Consider the following 20863-nt stretch of genomic DNA (forward strand, 5'->3'; position numbering starts at 1 on the left):
GGCACTTTATGGTCAACCAAATAATGGTTTAAAGTGTGGCCATCATTGTAATGCAAGACGACTTGGTATTTGACAGGAGGATCCTGGAAACAACAAAGATATGGCAAGAACTGCTGATGCTGGAGTCAGAGACAATACAATGTGGAGCTGGAGGAACACAGCAGACCAGGCAGCATCAGTGGAGCAGGAAAGCTGATGTTTTGGCTCGGGACCTTTCCTCAGAAAGACCCAAAGAGAAAGGGTTTCTTTGCTAAATATCTCTCTCAAAAGACAGCACAATTCAACAGTACTCAGTTGCCATGTTATTTGATTGATACAGAGTACCTGTCATGTTGGTCAGGCTGCAGAGTATCCAGAAGAAGCTTTTTGACATCACTTGGTGACATCTGGTACACATAATTGTCAGACAGATTCTCACTTTGAATCTTTAGTTCATGTTTCATTGCATGGATGATCCATCTGTAATAAAAGCACAGAAAACATCACAAATTTATAGCACAGCATGAGGACATTTGACTTATCAACTTTTGTAACCCAAGAAAGTCATTGATCCTAGGCCCACTGCCCAGACACGGTCCACGGAAGCAATGTGGATACAAAATTGGCTGAGGGTTTAGAAAATATTCATGGCTGATGGACATTTTTCTGGTTAAAAGGTGGTTGGTAGTAGAGTTCCCATGGGTCAGTTTTGGGACCTTTGCTTTGATATACATGATATACATTTGTTGCATTGGGGGCAATTTCAAAGTTTGCAGATTTCACAAAACTTGGGAGATCTGAAGCCTGTGGGGTGACCTGACTGTACAGGAGGCAAGGAAGAAGAAAACAGGAATCTTAGTAATAGGGCATTCATTATATAGGCATTACTGTTGCAGTAGACAGGACTCCAGGATGGTGTGTTCCCCCTCTGCTGCCAGGGACAGAGATGTCATTGAGTGGCTGCAGGGCATCCTGAAAGGGGAGGATTACAAGACAAATTGGTATTAATGCTTTGGTAGAATGTGAGGTGAGGTCTTATATCAAAAATTTAGGGAGCAAGGCAATGGGCTAAACAGCAGGGTCTCAAAGATGGTAATCTCTGGATTACTCCCAATGCCACGTGCTAGTGGGCACGGTAATTGCTGCATAGAGCAGATGAACGCATGGCTCAGGATTTAGATTCTTCAATCACAGGGATCATTTCTGGGGAAAGTGAACTTGTATCAGTGGGCTGGTCTGCACCTGAACCAGAATGGGACCAATATCTTTGTAGGTTGGTTTGCTAATGCTGTTGGGAGAATTTAAACTAGGTTGGCAATGGGAAGGGACACAGCATTCAGTAGGGACACAACATACTTTAGGAAAGCTACCAAGGTAGATGGTGTTCAGCCCCTGTGGCCTCTACTTTAATGTCAGGCAAGATGGACAAGTTAAGGGTATGACAAACAGGAGGCTGGAAGAACACAGCAAATCAGTCAGTATCAGAAAAGAAAAATCAACATTTTGGGTATTACCATTCTTCAGGACCGAATGTACGGGTAGGGGCAGCTGGAGATAAACTTGGGCGGTGGGGGGGGGGGTGGGGAGTGGAATGGTGGTGATAGGCAGTCATTGGTAGTAGGTACGACATGGTTGGTCAATGGGAGGGGTGAATCTTGTTGGTGGCTGGAAGGGAAGGTCAGTAGCTGGAGTGGAAGGGGAAGAAGTGGGGCTAGAAAGGGAGCTGAGGGATGGTTGGAAAGGTAATTTGAAATAAGAGGACTCAGAATTGAGTCCTCCCGGCCATAGGGTGTCCAGGTGGAAGATAAGGCATTGTTCCTCAAATTTGCTGCGACAAAGTAAGGGTGTGGATTGACACATGGATTGGGATGTTGTGCATATTGAGAGAGGTAGTTGAGGGAGGGGCCGGATTGCCAAATCAACATTGTAGTGTGCATTGGCTTTGCAGACAGGATAGGAGAGGGTGTAAAAGAGGAGGTGGTGTTGCATTGTTAATTAAGGGGCCAGTAATTGCAGTAAGGAGGGTCAATATCCCTGGAAAGGTCTTCAAATGTGGATTTGTGGGTAGAGCTTAGGAATAAAAAAGAAGCAGACACACTGCTGGGAGTACATTTTTAGCCCCAAAAGAGTCAACAGACAATAGAGGAGCAGGTATGTCAATATTTCGCTGAAGTGTGTTAGAACAATAATTGGTTAATAATATTATTGGATTTCTACTTCCCAAACATTTATGATTTAAGTTTATTATTGAAAAGGAAAAAGAAGGTTGACAAAAAAGGGCTTTGGAATGTGGGAAGGCAGATTTTATTAAAATGAGGCAGAATTTGGCCAATCGAGACTGGGAACAGCTACTTCTAGGTAAATCTGCAGCAAAATAATGGGGGCATTCAAAAAGGAAGTGGGAGAAAACAGAGGTTAGGAATACTGCAGTGATTAACTCATCTCCTGACTCCCCAAAGCCTGTCACCATTTATAAGGCAGAAAAGTGTAATGGAATACTCTCCAACTGTCTCTAAGAGTGCAACTCTAATAACACTTAAGAAGCTCGACGCCATCCAGGACAAAGCAGCCCACTTAACTGGCACCACGTTCTCAAACAGCAACCACTCTTCACTATCACCAATGGTCAGTTGCAGCAATGTGTATCATCTACGAGATGCACTGCAAAGATTCACTAAAGGTCCTGAGACAACACCTTCAAGCCTCAAGGCCCTCCGCTCCGCTTCTTCCTGTCCCGCAGGCCCGACCAGTCCCCCTCCACCGACACCCTCATCCGCCTAGCTGAACTCGTCCTCACCCTCAACAACTTCTCTTTGGACTCCTTCCACTTCCTACAGACTAAGGGGGTGGCCATGGGCACCCGCATGGGTCCCAGCTATGCCTGCCTCTTTGTAGGTTACGTGGAACAGTCCCTCTTCCGCACCTACACAGGCCCCAAACCCCACCTCTTCCTCCGGTACATTGATGACTGTATCGGCGCCGCCTCTTGCTCCGCAGAGGAGCTCGAACAGTTCATCCACTTCATCAACACCTTCCACCCCAACCTTCAGTTCACCTGGGCCATCTCCAGCACATCCCTCACCCTCCTGGATCTCTCAGTCTCCATCTCAGGCAACCAGCTTGTAACTGATGTCCATTTCAAGCCCACCGACTCCCACAGCTACCTAGAATACACCTCCTCCCACCCACCCTCCTGCAAAAAGTCCATCCCCTATTCCCAATTCCTCCGCCGCATCTGCTCCCACGATAAGACATTCCACTCCCGCACATCCCAGATGTCCAAGTTCTTCAAGGACCGCAACTTTCCCCCCACAGTGATCGAGGACGCCCTTGACCGCGTCTCCCGTATTTCCCGCAACACATCCCTCACACCCCGCCCCCGCCACAACCGCCCAAAGAGGATCCCCCTCGTTCTCACACACCACCCCACCAACCTCCGGATACAACGCATCATCCTCCGACACTTCCGCCATTTACAATCCGACCCCACCACCCAAGACATTTTTCCATCCCCACCCCTGTCTGCTTTCCGGAGAGACCACTCTCTCCGTGACTCCCTTGTTCGCTCCACACTGCCCTCCAACCCCACCACACCCGGCACCTTCCCCTTCAACCGCAGGAAATGCTACACTTGTCCCCACACCTCCTCCCTCACCCCTATCCCAGGCCCCAAGATGACATTCCACATTAAGCAGAGGTTCACCTGCACATCTGCCAATGTGGTATACTGCATCCACTGTACCCGGTGTGGCTTCCTCTACATTGGGAAAACCAAGCGGAGGCTTGGAGACCGCTTTGCAGAACACGTCTGCTCAGTCCGCAACAAACAACTGCACCTCCCAGTCGCAAACCATTTCCACTCCCCCTCCCATTCTTTAGATGACATGTCCATCATGGGCCTCCTGCACTGCCACAATGATGCCACCCGAAGGTTGCAGGAACAGAAACTCATATTCCGCCTGGGAACCCTGCAGCCTAATGGTATCAATGTGGACTTCACCAGTTTCAAAATCTCCCCTTCCCCTACTGCATCCCTAAACCAGCCCAGTTCGTCCCCTCCCCCCACTGCACCACACAACCAGCCCAGCTCTTCCCCCCCACCCACTGCATCCCAAAACCAGTCCAACCTGTCTCTGCCTCCCTAACCGGTTCTTCATCTCACCCATCCCTTCCTCCCACCCCAAGCCGCACCCCCATCTACCTATTAACCTCATCCCACCTCCTTGACCTGTCCGTCTTCCCTGGACTGACCTATCCCCTCCCTACCTCCCCACCTATACTCTCTCCACCTATCTTCTTTACTCTCCATCTTCGGTCCGCCTCCCCCTCTCTCCCTATTTATTCCAGTTCCCTCTCCCCATGCCCCTCTCTGATGAAGGGTCTAGGCCCGAAACGTCAGCTTTTGTGCTCCAGAGATGCTGCTTGGCCTGCTGTGTTCATCCAGCCTCACATTTTATTACCTTCAAAACCCATGTCCATTTTCATCTAAAAAGACAAGGCTGGTAGACACTTGGGAACCCCACCATCTGCAAGTGTCCCTCAAGTCACTCACCACCTTGATTACAAAATATATCTTTCACTTATATATCCTGTTCCTTCACTGTTGGTGGATTAAAATCCTGGAATTCCCGACCTAACAACATTAAGAGACAATCTACAGCACAAGGACTGAAGTGCTTCTTGAAGTAAAGGCAGCTTGCCACCACCTTTTCAAGGGCAACTAAGGATGGGCAATAAATGCTGGCGAGCCAGTGATGCCATGCTAATGAATGAATAAAAAAACCCTACATTCTGTGATATCCAGTCAGTTTAAAACTATTCTTATCTACAGAAAGATCATGTTTTTCATCTAATTCCATGACATAAAAGCAGATGGAGGAGGAGTGAGAAAATATAAATAAAACATCTAGTTTTATCCCATTTTCTCAGTACATTGCACAACCAATTTGTAGTCCAGTAATTTTTATTAAATAAGCAAATAAGTCAGATATCACATTCACAAGGTCCCACACACAGTAAGAAGATAAGTTCAATTTTCCTTGGATGTTGAAAAGGAGGATTCAGGAAGGTGGCCAGGATTGAGTGACACTTTGTGCTCTTCTTCAAATTATGCAGTGTGTCTTTTACATCCATTTGAACAGGTAAATGGAGCTTCGTTTAATTTCTCATTCAAAGATTCCACTCTCTTCTTGAGCAATGTGGGAAGCAACAAAAAAAAGTCGGAAATATATGAAGACAGTGAGAACCAGAATCTTGACATCTACAAAACAGTTTCCCATTGACTCCCCAAGGTTTAAACAGTGAGTTTAGACTTTCACAAGCAGCAACTACTTTCATTCCATGCATTCGGATCTTACGATTAGCCCAACTCATCTCTTTTATACGCAGCTTCCAATTCTCCTCCTTCCCTGAGAAACAAAATGATGCCAGTTCTTGACAAGAGTGCCACAGATGTCACTCAGTTGTAGCTCACCGATTGCTTGCATGGGCCTTCATCCAACTTCATGGATGCCTTCTTCCTCATCCCTCCTCCATGTACGTTGGCATCAAAAATCCACCAGCCCACCACACCATCATGCCTGCTCTCACTCCAACTCGCACAGTATTTCCATTCTTCATGAGGTCACTCTGAAGTTCAGACAGTGTGCACTCTTCTGCCAGATCGCTTTTCACACGGGCACCTTACGGTCTTAGTTTTGCTTATTAGCACTTACTTAATTTGCGCTTACTTGAGCTGTAAGCCTCTGTGGCTTGAATTGTTTTTTAGTCCAGAAGGAGAGACAGGCAGCGTGTGAGGGTGGGGAGAACTGAACTGTTAGGGAAATGGGCATCATGTTGTACGACACTGGTCAACATCAATGTCACCCCTACAGCATGTACCAGCAGTTTATGCAGCAAACATAATGCATATGCTTGAAACAAACGGCCATGTCCCAAAGTCAAAAAGGACCAGTCTTTAGTGAGATGGGGTACCATCACAGTCAGTCGAACGGCTTGTCAGATTCAAGCCTGAGGATGGCCGTGGTCAATCAGGTGCTTGGTCTTACCACAGTCCCTTCCTGGGTCTTGTCATGAGAGGCAGCTCCTGGTTTGCAGGTGTGCAGCTAGGCTTTAAATATCGGACTAGTGGCGCGAAAATCGCAGGGTTCTGGCAACTCTGAGCATTTTTACCTCTCCGCACACACAATTCCACATCAAGGGCCACAAACAGTCCAGACATGTAAATAATAAAGTAAAGAGTGGAAGATTGCTTTAACAGCCATGATGGACCAGACATCATGAATTGCACTCAAAAAAGCAATGTGAAAATAGAAAAATGCAGCGCAGTATAATCAGCTCTGCACTGTCATAGTTAGATTATTTGCTCCTGTTTAACAATAGGGCTTGAATCACAACTTCCTCAGTCAGCAAGGAATGCTAGCTTTGAGGTTAGGAAAGGGGCGTCAAGCTAATGATAAAATACGGCCTATTAATTTTAAACTTTCATTATCTGAATTTAATATCCAAGATTTTAATGGATTAAAACATTTTGTTAAAAAAGAAGAAAAAAAGGTCTGAACATGAATAAAAGTAAGTTGCTCCATTTGGAGTTCCACTCTGCTCGCCAGTTCTCTTCCTCTTTCTTTTTTTGTCCATTTTTTCCCAACCTCCTTCTCTCTCTCTCTCTCTCTCCATAATAATTCTAATCTCTCCTCCACCCCTTTTAACTACCTACTTAAGGAGTTGGGGAGGAGTCGGATTGCAGCCGGGAACCACGCGGCGGGAACTGAATGCACGGATTGTGTTCTACAGCAATGGCAGATCAAGTGTGGGCCGGAGTGAGGCAGTAGATCAAGACTGGGCCGACGACAGTGGGCCTGTGAGGCAGTAGCGGCCAGATCCAGCCAGTGAGGCAGTGTTGACAAGATCAGGCCCATGAGGCAGCGTTGACGACAGCGGGCCCATGAGGCAGCGGCAGCCAGATCGGGCCAGTGAGTCTGCGTTGATGAGATTGGGCCTGTGAGGTAGCCCAGAGTGGGATGCAGGCATTGCCATGGTGTGGCTTGGAAAGCCCTGAATGGGACTGCAGCAGTGGAAAGAAAAGTTGGAAAGAAACAAAACTGTTTGAACTGATATCAATAATTTATCTAAAGACAGTGAAACCAGCTAATTGAGTCAGTTGTCAAGAAACTTGCACTTCCTGCCTTACACTACACTGGAATGAGAAGCTGCACAGACTGGACATCAAAAGGTTTCTATATTAAAACACATAATTTTAGTCACTGCTTGGCAGGGCTGAGAAAGACCAAGAGAAACTGGAGCGTTAACAGAAAGGGCTGAAAGACATTTTCTTTCCACCTGTTTCCGTTTCATCTTATAGGCTAACACCAGGGTTAAAACAAATTAGAAACATTCACTGAGATCTTAAGGATTCTACAAATAGCACAAATGCTAAGAATGTAAGACATCAACTAACCAATTTAGTCTCAGGAGCAACTGTCGGAATGCAAGGACTTTTTAAACTGCACATTGTTTATTTTGATAATGTACTAAATCCTCTTCTTTTTTCCTTCTATTCATTCACAGGATGTGGGTGTCACTAGCTTGGCCATCATTTATTGCCCATCTGTATTTGTCCAGGGCAGTTAAGAGTCAACCAAATTGCTATGGGTCTGGACTTACACATAAGCCAATATTGGTCGTGTCTTTTTGTAGCCAGTTAGTGTTCATATACCCTTGTTGTTAGTTACCTTCCTGTTTGTCCAATGTAGTCAGCAACAAAAAGACACGACCAATACTCACCCATCTCAATCCACATGGACAAGGAGAACCACCATTTTGACTGGGACAACACCAAAATCCTGGGACAAGCTAGGGAGAGACAGGCACAAGAATTCCTAGAAGCCTGGCACTCCACAAAGCATGCTATTAATAAACACATTGAACTCAACCCCATGCATATTCCACTAGGAAGGAAAACCGGAAGTGAGGCAATCCAGCTCGACGGACTCCAGAATTTAAAACCAAGAGGAAAAACACACTGACACTTCATCGGAGGCTGCACTGAGGATGTTACCCAGCATGGTAACAAAACGTCTGCGAAACAAGAAACCAGCTCGGCAAGCCAACCAACGTCAAATTTTAACAATTTTATCAAAATACATAAAGTCCTTGAGTTACCTATCTTATTGAATCAAATTAACAGAAAACACTGACCACATCCCTGCACTCAACAGGAATAAAATAAGTAACAAATTACAAATAAGTAAATTCAAACCACAAGTAAACTATCGTAAAAAAGCAACATCTAGCTCTATTAGTTAAAAATTTAACCCCTTTTTAAAACCCTGGCTCACATTTATAAATAGATAATGACAAACAAAAAAAACATAGTTCTATGAGTGGTGGGAAAAGAAAAACTGGGAAGTGTAATTTAATTGCACCAATTGATAGTGTTTATTGACATGTTCCTTTTGGAATGCCGGGATTTTCTGTCTTCAATCTCCTTTCTCCAGGTTCTTTTACCTCTTGACGGGAAGCAGAGTGGCACACTAACAACAAAATCTCTTTGCTCTGGTTCAAGGCAACTGGAAGGAGAAAATAACTGGCTTTCTTCAGCTTCGGGTATTTTTACTATGGAGAGATGTAAACAATTCCTTCCCTATCAGACATCAGTGAACCAGAGGGGTTTTTATGGCCAGCAACAGTCACCATTAGACTAGGCTAATAAAACAAATCTTATTTTTAAAAACATTTCATTCAAATTCCACCATCTGCCATGAGGTATTTGAGCCCATGTTCCCAGATCATTAGCCTCGGGCTCTTGATTACTGGACTATTTGTTGAGGGATAGAGAGTTGGGTTTCAGATAGTGTAATAACAATCTTAAACTATTAGAAATAGGGATAGTAACTAAGTAGGAGGTACAGCATTTTGCTCTGTTTTTAGTGTACTACTTGAAGACATTCATGAATGCTATGTAGACAGCACAGAAGAAATACACTAACAAAGGTTTATAAAGTGAAACTGAAGAAAATGGGCTTGGATTGGAACATGAAATTAAGATATTTAGATACATTGAAACTTTTAAATATTTTAGTAAGATTAGTAGGGAAAATCAATTTCTACTGTTAAGCATCTGAATGGAAATCTGAATGGCACAATTCCAAATTTTCTGATATAGCAACTATGGTTGAACTCATTGTTATGAGTTGTGGATAAGTCTACTTGTTATCCAGCTGCCTCATTTTTCTCAAAGCCTCTTGCTCTTCACCTGTTAATTCTTCCAGCGATAATTAGGCAGTCCAAAACTTCTGTTCAAAGTATTTCATTAGTCACCTTACAATACTATTCAAGAATTATCTTGTTCTTCTGGCCTCATTGAATATTTGTTTGTTAGCATTTTTCTTGATGCAGCTTAACTTAAAACATCACATTTCAAAGCTGTTGATTTTCTTTTCCTCCTTCTTCCTAATGTTCCCTCTTCATATTCGTACAGGTTAGTGACTAGTCATTGTAATTTAGTGCATGGATTCTTGTTTTAAACTCCAGCTGAATGTTTTAGAATGTTTCTCCAGTTTGTAAAAACACTTTTGGCCTGTACAATCCTGTTTTGGATTTCAGTACCCGACATTCCTAGATAGTTGAATTGATTGACATGTTCTAACTTACTTTCATTTACTGTGATGTTACCAAATGAAATAAACCTTTTTCTTTCTCATTGAGTACAAGCCCATGTCTACCAATGTTCTTCATAACTGTATCAATTATTTTTGGAAACCATCTTTATTTGTTGTAGTAACTGTGGTGTAGTTGGTGAACCCAATGTTGTTGATGACTCTCTGTCCTACTTTTATAACTTCCCTTTAATTCCTCAGAAAGTATATTTACTGGAAAACGAGAAACACCCCAGTGTGACAGCACAGCTTTTTTTTAGTTTAGTTGCTCTCTAATCATGGATTTGTTCTCAAATCTGATCAGTACTATCTGATTCCAGTACTTAATCCTTATGATCTGAAGATTTTTCCATTAATGTTCACATCTTGCATCATTTTGTTGAACATTATTAAATGCTTTAGCACAATCAATAAAACACAAGGTCAAATGTTTCATTTCAATTGCTCTTTCTGTCAAAGTTTTTAATTTGGATTCTATTTCATGACTCTTTTAATCTTTCGGAAAGCCAGTGAATGACTGAAATCTCTGATTTCACTTTCTCTAATTCCATTCATCTGGATTCTCTGATGATTCTTACTGCTGATCATTAGGCAGATTGGTCAATGTATCTCATATTCTATTATGCTAGATTTCTTTAGCAATTGGGCACAACAGACTTGATTATATCTTCAGTGGTAATGCCAGCGTTTTAGATCTTATTGGCGATTAGAGTCAAGGTTTCTTTGGTTCCTGGTTCAGCTGTTGCTACAATAATCACTCTTCAAGCAGTCCAAGTGCTCTCTCATTCTCCTTCATCTTCAGCCTAAATTCCATTACTTCTTGCAAGATTTCTGGGCATGCCTCTTTATTTTTGATTAGTGGTCAAGGATTTTTTTATAAAAGCCTTTCTCTGACTTTGCTCCTTTCCATTAATTGAATCATCCTTTGTTTTCAAACATCCACTGGAACTCCAAACTGTTCTTTTTCCCAAAATTTCATTAACAAGCTCACAAATATCCTTTGGATTCAAGCTTTTCATTATCTCAGTTGAAATGCATTTGCGGATTCCTGAATAAGACTGATGGTATCATCAGCCCTACCAATTCCAGCCAGCCTGGCTGGTAGCAGAGGGTACTGTGCTTAGGATTACAAATTTATAGCTAATGATGAATCGTAGAGTCTGTGGCAGTGAAAGTGGAGAGTTCTGTTCTGGAAAGACATGGCTTGATTGTGGGGATCATTTGGAAGGGAGTTTGTGTCCCCTCCAAACATATATGGGAGAAGGAACAGGAAACCATTTCATGCTTCCCCTTTACCTGACCAAATATAATCAGAATGAACAATTTTTATCAAGACAAAGAGAGGAGGCTGGCACCACTTGAGTCAACACCTTGGTGGTACAGACATTAATGAACAACAGATGAATCAGAGATAAAAAGGTGTAGAGCTGGATGAACACAGCAGGCCAAGCAGCATCAGAGGAGCAGGAAAGCTGACATTTCAGGTCTAGCCCCTTCAGAAACAAAAAAAATTGGCAGTTCCTACTATCTCTGTAATAGATGAATCAGGACTGTTGTCATCTTATTGCACAAGCTGTGAAAGACTTTGAAAACAAACATAAGAATGGAAAAATCTGATCTCAAAATAATTATGGCTTAGAATGCAAGAACATCAATCAAACAGGGAAAGCCAAAATGTCTTTCAAGCGAAGTGCAGATTATGAATCAATAATCTTGGCTATGTGAAATAAAGTGGATGGGAGCTCAGAAGTACCATTAAAATGGTGGAGTCATTGCCTACTTGGGAAAGGCAATTATGAAAAAGAATTCACTGTGGCTCTCAATTAGAAACTTTCTATGGCTGTTTTAGCTACTTCCCAGAGAATACTCCCCGTCACAGTAGTAGGTACACCTTTCAAGGTGAAAATTTTACCAAACATACACGCCAACCCAAAGTGTTGGGGTATATATGAAAATCTTGAGGTTTTCTGCATGATCAAGCAAATAATGTGGTTCTCAAGACACCACCTTTGTCACGGGTGATATCAATGCAAAGGTGGAAAGTTCTCGCATACTAGGAATTGTTGCTGCACGTAGTCTTGAAGAATACAACAACAGATATGACATGTGGGTCAGTTGGCTCTGTCAGAACAAGTAGGCTATTATAAACATACAGTTCAAGCATCATCCAGGCTAAAGCTGGATATGGAAAAGTCCAGAAGAACAAATGTGAAATCAGATTGATTTTACTGCAATAAAAGGGTTCATTCTTTGCTGTACAGTTCTATGTTCAATGTAATTAGCTGTTTCAGAAATTTGCATTAAGGAATCAAAATCATATCCTGGAGTACACAGTGACTGTGATCACATGCTGATGGTTGCTACAATGAATATCAATCTGAAAATTCCTAATAAAATATTAGGAAATCGAGGAAATTGGATTCTGAAGATTGGCCATTTTAGCACTAATAGGTGGAAAAAAACAACAGGGATAGAAATTGAGTTTAATTCACTCATGAAGATCCTAATGGAAAGTTAAGTTCTGACAAAAGTGAAATATTTCAAGCAAAAATGGATGTTAGAAGAAACTGTGAATTTGATGGATGAAAGGAGAAAAGTGAAACAATCATATTTGGAATACAACAGACTGAAACAAAGAATAAAAAGGAATCCGCAAAGAACGGAAATAAATTTAAGGTAATTGCCAAGAGATTTATTTTTAAACTTATTATTTCTTGGGATATTGGCATCACCAGCAAGCAGAGCAATTGCTGCACCCCTAAATGTCCTTGAACAGTGACTGCTAGACCATTTCTGATGGTTCCTGTGGCTCTGGAGTCACATGAAGGCCAAATCAAGAAAGAATGACAGATTTGCTTTCTCAAAGGACACTGATGGATCGGGTGAATTTTTAACAACCACTGAAGATTGTTTCATGACCACCATTTCTGAGACTAATTTTCAGTCTCAGAAAATTGAGTGAATATAAAATTCCCCAAACACCACAATGGGATTTTAATCCATGTCCACAAAACATTTGTGCTCCATTACTAGTCTAGTGGCATTACAACTATATTACTGTCTCCACAAATCAAATGAAAAGCGAAGTTTGCGCATTTTTTTTAAAAACAGAGCTTGGTAAAGTTACAGAATGCTCCATCAGAAACTTTGAAGGCAGGAATACACATAGCAGCTTTTAAAAGAGAAGTGGATAAATAATTGAACAAATTTAACAATCAAACATATGTAACTTTAAACTGTTACTGAACCTCACTTTCTCCATGTACAAAATCCGAAATTTTTGGATGACCTGATTAATCAAAAGGTGATTATTACCGTTCTTATCAATTAGTCCAGAATGGCAGTTAAGATGTATTGATACATTGACAGATGTTATCTAACTTCTTATGACACTTTTCAAGAAAACACATACCTATGACTTTATGTCAAAATAATGCTAAGGCAAATGGTGCAAACTGTTCTTTATGCATAAAGTTGGAGCATCTTCAGATAAGCACAAGCAAGTAAAGGCAAAAATCAAGAATATGATATCTGAGATGCTTCAAGTTAGTTTTACAAAAATTGTATCTCACTTTTTGGTTCACGACTGAAATGCATTTAGTGGCAAGAGGGTACCATACTTGCCAAACTCACAACAAGATTAAAAATAATGTTTTTCAATAAGGACTTTCTGAAAAGTCAAATAACATACATGTTTAACATACCCAATTCTAAATTTCAGCATGCCCTGGAAGAGGTTTGGAGAATTAGAAATAAGCCAACCAATATGAATGACTAGTTCCTGTTGAAGCACTGCCTCCCTTTCATCATGTTGGGCACACTTAGAGTAGACAATCTTCTTTATGTCCGTTGGAGACAAGGGGTTGGAAATCACTGCCTCTTCATGTCCGAACACTCCTATTGTAACCTGGCAAATAGCCATGAGAAAAGCTTAGTGAATGAAGAATCTATTCAAAACATGTGCACATAAGTATGCGCCACACATTACAATTTGATAAACACATTTTGAAAAAAAAGTGCACCAATATTTGCAATTATTTACACAAGATCATTTAAAACATAATTTATATTCCTTCTTATAAAGAAGTTCAAAAATGATTGAGTTTTTCAAAAATGTAAACAGGACGCATAAAAAATGTGATTAAATGTAGACAAGGAAAGGCAAAATGTAGAGCATTAAACAAGTCAATTTTTTTGCTCCCTTTTAGATTTTGCAATTAATAAAACTCTAAATCATTTTATATTGTTTAAAAGTTGGTCTCCAGTTTGAGGTGTGAAAGGGAGTTGACACCACTATTCTAACTATATTGGAAATAGCTCATAAGAACACTGCAGCAGCACATGCAGCAACATTCATTCACTCATGATGCCATGTTGAATGTGATGAAAAGCCTCTCCAAGATGCTATATATTTCCTTATAGCTGTTCATTTCTTTTCTGTTATATGTACTCTGACATGTGCTGACAAAAGAAGCAGAAATTATTTAACAAGAATTTTGAATGTATTTGCGAACGCTGAAAATGGTTTATTTAATATAATGAGGAGAAGGTGCTTAGATATTAAGCTAGTCAGACTGCAACTCCCTATAAAAATATCTGTGCAATGTTTAAATGCTTAGGAAAAGATCTATTATTTAACCAGTTTGCTGCACTGTTAAAACAAAATGCTCTGCTAGATTAATAGGTTTAGAAACCTCGGTACATATATAAAATGTGAGGCTTCCGGAGTGTTATTCCTCATCCTTTGCATAAAATTATTGAAACATTAAGGGTAATTCCAACAAAATCAAGTTGATTTCTCCAAACAGATGGTATGGTACAATGACTGAAAACACAGCTTTCATCTCTAGAATCTGGGAATGAGTCCAGGTCTTAACAATTGAAATGAAAATGTTTCATTTCTTTTGTCTGATGGGCACTGTACAAAATGGAATTCAGTCAAATCTCCCCTTACAGGCACAAATACATCAAAAAATTGTATATCTTGTTTGATTGGAAAATTCATTCAAAGGAATTGGAAGAGTACATTTGCCACGGCAACTCTCATATTTTCACAGCTGATCTCTTGGATAGATAGAGAAAGGAAACTGGTAACTACATTAAAAAAAATTTAAAAACAATTCCCTCATTCAAATGAGTAAATAAGAGAGAACTGTTCTTCCCAGGATTTTGTTCTCTACAGATTGGCTGACATGTTTCCTTTCATTACAACAATGTCTTTATTTCAAAAAGTACCAGATTAACAAAAGTGTTTTAGGATTTGCTTAATTTGTGGAATATAACTTTGATCTTTCTAACGTTGTGGGGAAAGAATTCTTTTCACTCACAAAAGCAACTAAAATGAATCATTTCCTGACCAAAAGGATGGGCACGCTTTTCAGGGCATGGAAATGAAATATGGCATGGTTTAAATTTGAGTGTATTTTATTATTTTACACAACTTACCCATGATACATAAATATTAGAAAAAATGACTCATGAAAAGAATTGCAGAATTAATATCAATGTTAAATAAAGAAAGAAAATGTATCAAAGAACTGTTGTACCGATGAGTAAGGTGTATACTTACTTGCTTACCCTGAACTAAAACCCTAGTAATTGATGGAGCAAGGCTGTCCACTTGTTTACCTAAAATACTTGCAGTGAAGCGTACATTAGACCTGGTAACAAAAAAACATAATTCTACTAGATATTGGCTGCATAAGATAATATAAAGTCAACTAATTCTGCTCTATTCCAATTTATGACAATATCAATGAGTGAGAAAAAAATCTAGGAAACAATTGTGCTCAAATAAACAGAAATTAAGTACTGTCCATACTAGTCTGAAAGGGTTAAATAAAGCCATGGCTTCAGACACCGATTAACAACCAAATTATCAAGTGACCCAAATGTTCTTTGCCACTGAAGAGCTAACAATCAATTTTTCACTGCATTTGAGATATCCGATAACCACCTACCTGTGTGCACAATTTTCTGTAAATCTATTTTGTTTCGATCTATTTCAAAACTGAACCAAGAATGTTACAGCTGTCTATAAAAGATTAACTTGTAAAATGAAATCTTACCATTCCTGAAGATTGGTATTTGAGTATTGATGAAAAAAAGAGATATGCTGTTAAAGCTGTTCATGTTGCGCTCATCAAGACAGAATTGCAAAAATACATTCGACATTGGTGTTCTTGTGATTCTGCCGGATGAATGCAAGATGGATAGCATTAACAACATGCCTCTTTCTCAGCAATATTCTGCATTTCTGAGTAAGAACAGGAAATATTCTCAGTATGTTCAGGAAATGTCAGCTGATTATTAGCAACAGTGCCAGGTAATTACAAACCAAAGGACATAGACCTGTTCCTGAATGAACCATGGACTTTATACTCAAACCTTAAGAGTGGAATACATAAACCCATTGTATAGCTATGATAAATACTAAATAATACAAGGAACGTTAAGGAAGAACCACATTATTACACAGGAAAGTAACAGAAAATTGTAGTCAATGTCTTAAGACTATTCCTACCTAAAGTCAATGATAAGATGTACAAAATAAAGGAAGTGTAGCCCTTTGATGCCATTGGTGAAAATTTGAGTTTACATTAGATCTGTTGAATTCATCTTTAATGTTGACTGGCATTTTCAACACCTAATGCTAATATATGACACTCTAGTTTTAGGTTCAATGACTAGATGTTACCTCAGAATTGAGTTCTACTGGAATGTTCAAGGCTGGGTGACCCCAAAATACATGTTTTGGCATTCGAGAAGGTATTAGATGATTAAGTAGAAACAATATTCAGGGTTATGGAGGAAGAACATTGGAACTGAGTCAAAATATTCAGAAAGCCAGCGCAGACATGACAGGTTTCAATGGTAATGGGAACTGCAGATGCTGGAGAATCCAAGATAACAAAGTGTGGAGCTGGATGAACACAGCAGGCCAAGAAGCATCTCAGGAGCACAAAAGCTGACGTTTTGGGTCAAGGCCCTTCATCAGAGAGGGGGATGGGGAGAGGGAACTGAAATAAATAGGGAGAGAGGGGGAGGCGGACAGAAGATGGAGAGAAAAGAAGATAGGTGGAGAGGAGAGTGTAGGTTGGGAGGTAGGGAGAGAATAGGTCATTCCAGGGAAGACAGACAGGTCAAGGAGGCGGGATGAGGTAGTAGGTAGGAAATGGAGGTGCGGCTTGAGGTGGGAGGAAGGGATAGGTGAGAGGAAGAACAGGTTCGGGAGGCGGGGCCAAGCTGGGCTGGTTTTGGGATGCAGTTGGGGGAGAGAAAGAACTGGGCTGGTTTTGGGATGCAGTTGGGGAAGGGGAGATTTTGAAGCTTGTGAAGTCCACATTGATACCATTGGACTGCAGGGTTCCAAGAGGAATATGAGGTGCTGTTCTTGCAACCTTCGGGTGGCATCATTGTGGCACTGCAGGAGGCCCATGATGGACATGTCGTCTGTGGAATGGGAGGGGGAGTTAAAATGGTTCGCGACTGGGAGGTGCAGTTGTTTATTGCGAACCGAGCGGAGGTGTTCTGCAAAGCGGTCCCCAAGCCTCTGCTTGGTTTCCCCAATGTACAGGAAGCCACACCGGGTACAATGGATACAATATACCACATTGGCAGATGTGCAGGTGAACATCTGCTTGACATGGAAGGTCATCTTGGGGCCTGGGATGGGGGTGAGTGGGGGCAAGTGTGGCACTTCGTGCGGTTGCAGGGGAAGGTGCCGGGTGTGGTGGGGTTGGAGGGGAGTGTGGAGCGGACAAGGGAGTCGCGGAGAGAGTGGTCTCTCTCGCGACTCCCTTGTCTCCTCCACACTCCCCTCCAACCCCACCACACCTGGCACCTTCCCCTGCAACCGCAGGAAGTGCTACACTTGCCCCCACACCTCCTCCCTCACCCCCATCCCAGGCCCCAAGATGACCTTCCATGTCAAGCAGATGTTCACCTGCACATCTGCCAATGTGGTATATTGTATCCATTGTACGCGGTGTGGCTTCCTCTACATTGGGGAAACCAAGCGGAGGCTTGGGGACCGCTTTGCACAACACCTCCGCTCGGTTCGCAATAAACAACTGCACCTCCCAGTCGCGAACCATTTTAACTCCTCCTCCTATTCTTTAGATGACATGTCCATCATGGGCCTCCTGCAGTGCCACGATGATGCCACCCGAAGGTTGCAAGAACAGCACCTCATATTCCGCTTGGGAACCCTGCAGCCCAATGGTATCAATGTGGACTTCACAAGCTTCAAAATCTCCCCTACCCCCACTGCATTCCAAAACCAGCCCAGTTCGTCCCCTCCCCCCACTGCGTCCCAAAACCAGCCCAGCCTGTCTCCGCTTCCCTAACCTGTTCTTCCTCTCACCCATCCCGTCCTCCCACCTCAAGTCGCACCTCCATTTCCTACCTACCACCTCATCCCGCCTCCTTGCCCTGTCTGTCTTCCCTGGACTGACCTATCCCCTCCCTACCTCCTCACCTATACTCTCCTCTCCACCTATCTTCTTTTCACTCCATCTTCAGTCCGCCTCCCCCTCTCTCCCTATTTATTCCAGTTGCCTCTCCCCATTCCCCCTCTCTGATGAAGGGTCTAGGCCCGAAACGTCAGCTTTTGTGCTCCTGAGATGCTGCTTGGCCTGCTGTGTTCATCCAGCTCCACACTTTGTTATACAGGTTTCAATGGGCCCGCTCTGTAATATTTCTGAGTTTCCTCACAAATGGATTTGAGGGTCCTTGAGAGGGTGTTGAAGAGATTTACCAGAATGTTTCCAGGGCTGAAAGATTTTAGTTAAAAGGTTAGCTTAGGTTGGAAAAGTTTGAAATTGTTCTCCTTGAAGCAAACTAGATCTAGATGACACAGTTTAATATAAAGTGTCCCTAATTAAGATTGAGGTGAGGAATTTTTTTCCCTCTCAGAGGCACGTGAGTCCATGGAACTCTCTTCTCCAAGGAACAGTGGAGGTGGGCTTATTGAATATTCTTAAGACAAAGGTGGTTAGAATCTTGGCTATTAAAGGAGTTGGAGGTTATGAGGGCAGGTAGGAATGTGGAGTTGAAACCACAGTTGGATCAGCCGTAATGTAGCTGAATGGCAGACCAGGCTAGAAGGGCTGAATGCCCCACTCCACTTCTAATTTGTACGTTCAAATGAGCTTGAAGGGAGATTTGATACTGATATACAAAATTATGGCAGCTTAAATAAAGTATACAAAAAGCTGCTTCTACTAACTAATAGTACAAGGATTCAGGCAAGAAATACTGGGATTTAAATGAAAATGTTTCTTACAGAACAAGTGACAATGATCTGGTACCTGCTACCTATGAAGGCAGTCAAAGGCAAAACAATGATCCCTAAAACCGAGTAGAACTTGAAGCAAATAAATTTACAGGGACGCACAGATAAAGCAGGAGAATATGACTGACTGGATTATTCTGTAAATACCTGGCAGAGCATCCGGATTGAATGGCATTCTTCCATGCTGTAAAAATTCTCTGACCATGTTCATCATACTTGCGTGCAGCTATGCATGCATGTATATTTCATACCCTCAGAATTTTCCATTTTTCTGACCAGGCCTGTTTTTACATTTCTCTTCCTCCAGCTTACAATTGAATTAGAAGTGTCCATATTACAGAATTAGAATCAGAATCAGAGATAACCCAGTGTGGAGGTGGAGGAACACAGCAGGCCAGGCAGCATCAGAGGAGCAGGAACGCTGACATTTTGGAAGGGTCCCGACCCAAAACGTCAGCTTTCCTGCTCCTCTGATGCTGCCTGGCCTGCTGTGTTCCTCCACCTCCACACTGTATTATCTCTGACTCCAGCATTGGCAGTGCTTACAATCTCAGAGTAGAACCAGAATCAGCTTTATTGTCACATGTAGTCAAATGAGTACGGTGAGAAGTATACAAATCACCACTAACAGTGCCATCTTAAGTACAAAGGTCCCTGGGTAGAGCTTTCTCAGTTAGAGGAGGTGCCGGGTATCTGAAGATGCATAAAGGTGGCCAAATCAGAAATAGCCAATCTTGTCCTCTGGAATTTCAAGTTTAAACTTTTCTAGCTTCCACCCCTCTTAAAGCGTTTTCTTAAAATTTGTACGTAATACTAGTAAATATTTCTGCCTGATTCTACCTTTCTGAAGAACATTAAAAAAATTGGAATAGGACAAGACTATATAGTCTAAAAAGCCAGTTCTGCTATGCAATGTGATAAGGGCTCCTCTTGGGCTTCAACTGCACTTTCCTGCCAGTATCTCATATCCCTTGATTCCCTGATACCAACGATCTGTCTAGCTTAGCATAAATACATGTAGGAATGGCATATTCACAGACCTCTGGGATAGATTCACAATTTTTTAAGGGAAACAAATCCTCAGTCAATTCTAAATGATCGTGGTCCCTTATCCTTGAGCAGTACACTCTTGTTCTAGGTTTCCCAGCCAACAAAACATCTCAGTATCCACAATGTAAAACCCCTTAATAATTTTGAACATTTCAATGAAATTAGAGCTTATTCTTTTAAACTGCACAAAGTACAGACCCAACTTACTCAGCCTTTCAGCATAGGACAATCCTCTCAGCTGAGGAAAGGGTAGACAAAGCAAAGCTGCTCCTTTTAGCTGATACTTCAAGTATTTTAAGAATTTTGTTTACACATAAACCGCTACATAAAAGCAAGCTATTGTAACTTAGGAAATGTAAGAAACAAGAGAGAGAGAGGGAAAAGAAAAAGCAGAAAACATATAATTGCTGAGAGAAAATGACCATAAAAAGAGAAAATACCTATGATTCTGAAAACAACGAACAAAACGAATAAAAATGGCACAGAGCAAAAATCTGACCAAGAAATGAAATCCAAGAAAGAAAAGAATGTCTGAAAGAAATGGAGGGGTTGCGGGAACTGTCTATTAGGGTGTTTGGGATTGTGGAAAACTGCCATATGTTGTGCCATATTCATGATTTGGGCCTAATATGGGTGGGAACAAACCAACTTATTATTAAGATAACCTGCGCGCAGTCTGCTCAAATGTTCCCACTGCTAAATTTGCATCCTATGTATGTCTAAAATAACAGTTCCAGTCCTTAAATACGTTGATGAGAGATCAAGTGTGTATTGAAAGATTTTTCTTGTTTCCTATTACAAAAATAGTTATTAGCAAAGTGGGGCTAACATCAGCCTATTCCTACCCAACTCCAGCCTTTTCAGGTCAAAAACTGCAAAATAC

The 20863-nt window shown here is 41.6% G+C and overlaps 1 protein-coding gene across 5 annotated transcripts in view; it reads right to left on the reverse strand.

The window, feature by feature from the left end:
- phkb (phosphorylase kinase, beta) overlaps positions 1 to 20863 on the reverse strand; it is a 238112-nt gene that overhangs the window by 15968 nt on the left and 201281 nt on the right. For 4 of the 5 annotated variants that reach the window (XM_048546675.2, XM_048546672.2, XM_048546673.2 and 1 more), the window contains 2 exons: positions 13340 to 13542; positions 325 to 459 (listed from right to left, as the gene is read on the reverse strand). In XM_048546675.2, coding sequence (XP_048402632.1) covers positions 325 to 459; positions 13340 to 13542 — 338 coding nt within the window. Of the gene's footprint in view, positions 1 to 324; positions 460 to 13339; positions 13543 to 15204; positions 15296 to 20863 lie in introns of all 5 variants that reach the window. The other variant, XM_048546671.2, reaches the window with a different exon arrangement.

The sequence above is a fragment of the Stegostoma tigrinum genome, chromosome 16 (genome assembly GCF_030684315.1).
Source record: "Stegostoma tigrinum isolate sSteTig4 chromosome 16, sSteTig4.hap1, whole genome shotgun sequence".
NCBI classification, from domain to species: Eukaryota; Metazoa; Chordata; class Chondrichthyes; order Orectolobiformes; family Stegostomatidae; genus Stegostoma; species Stegostoma tigrinum.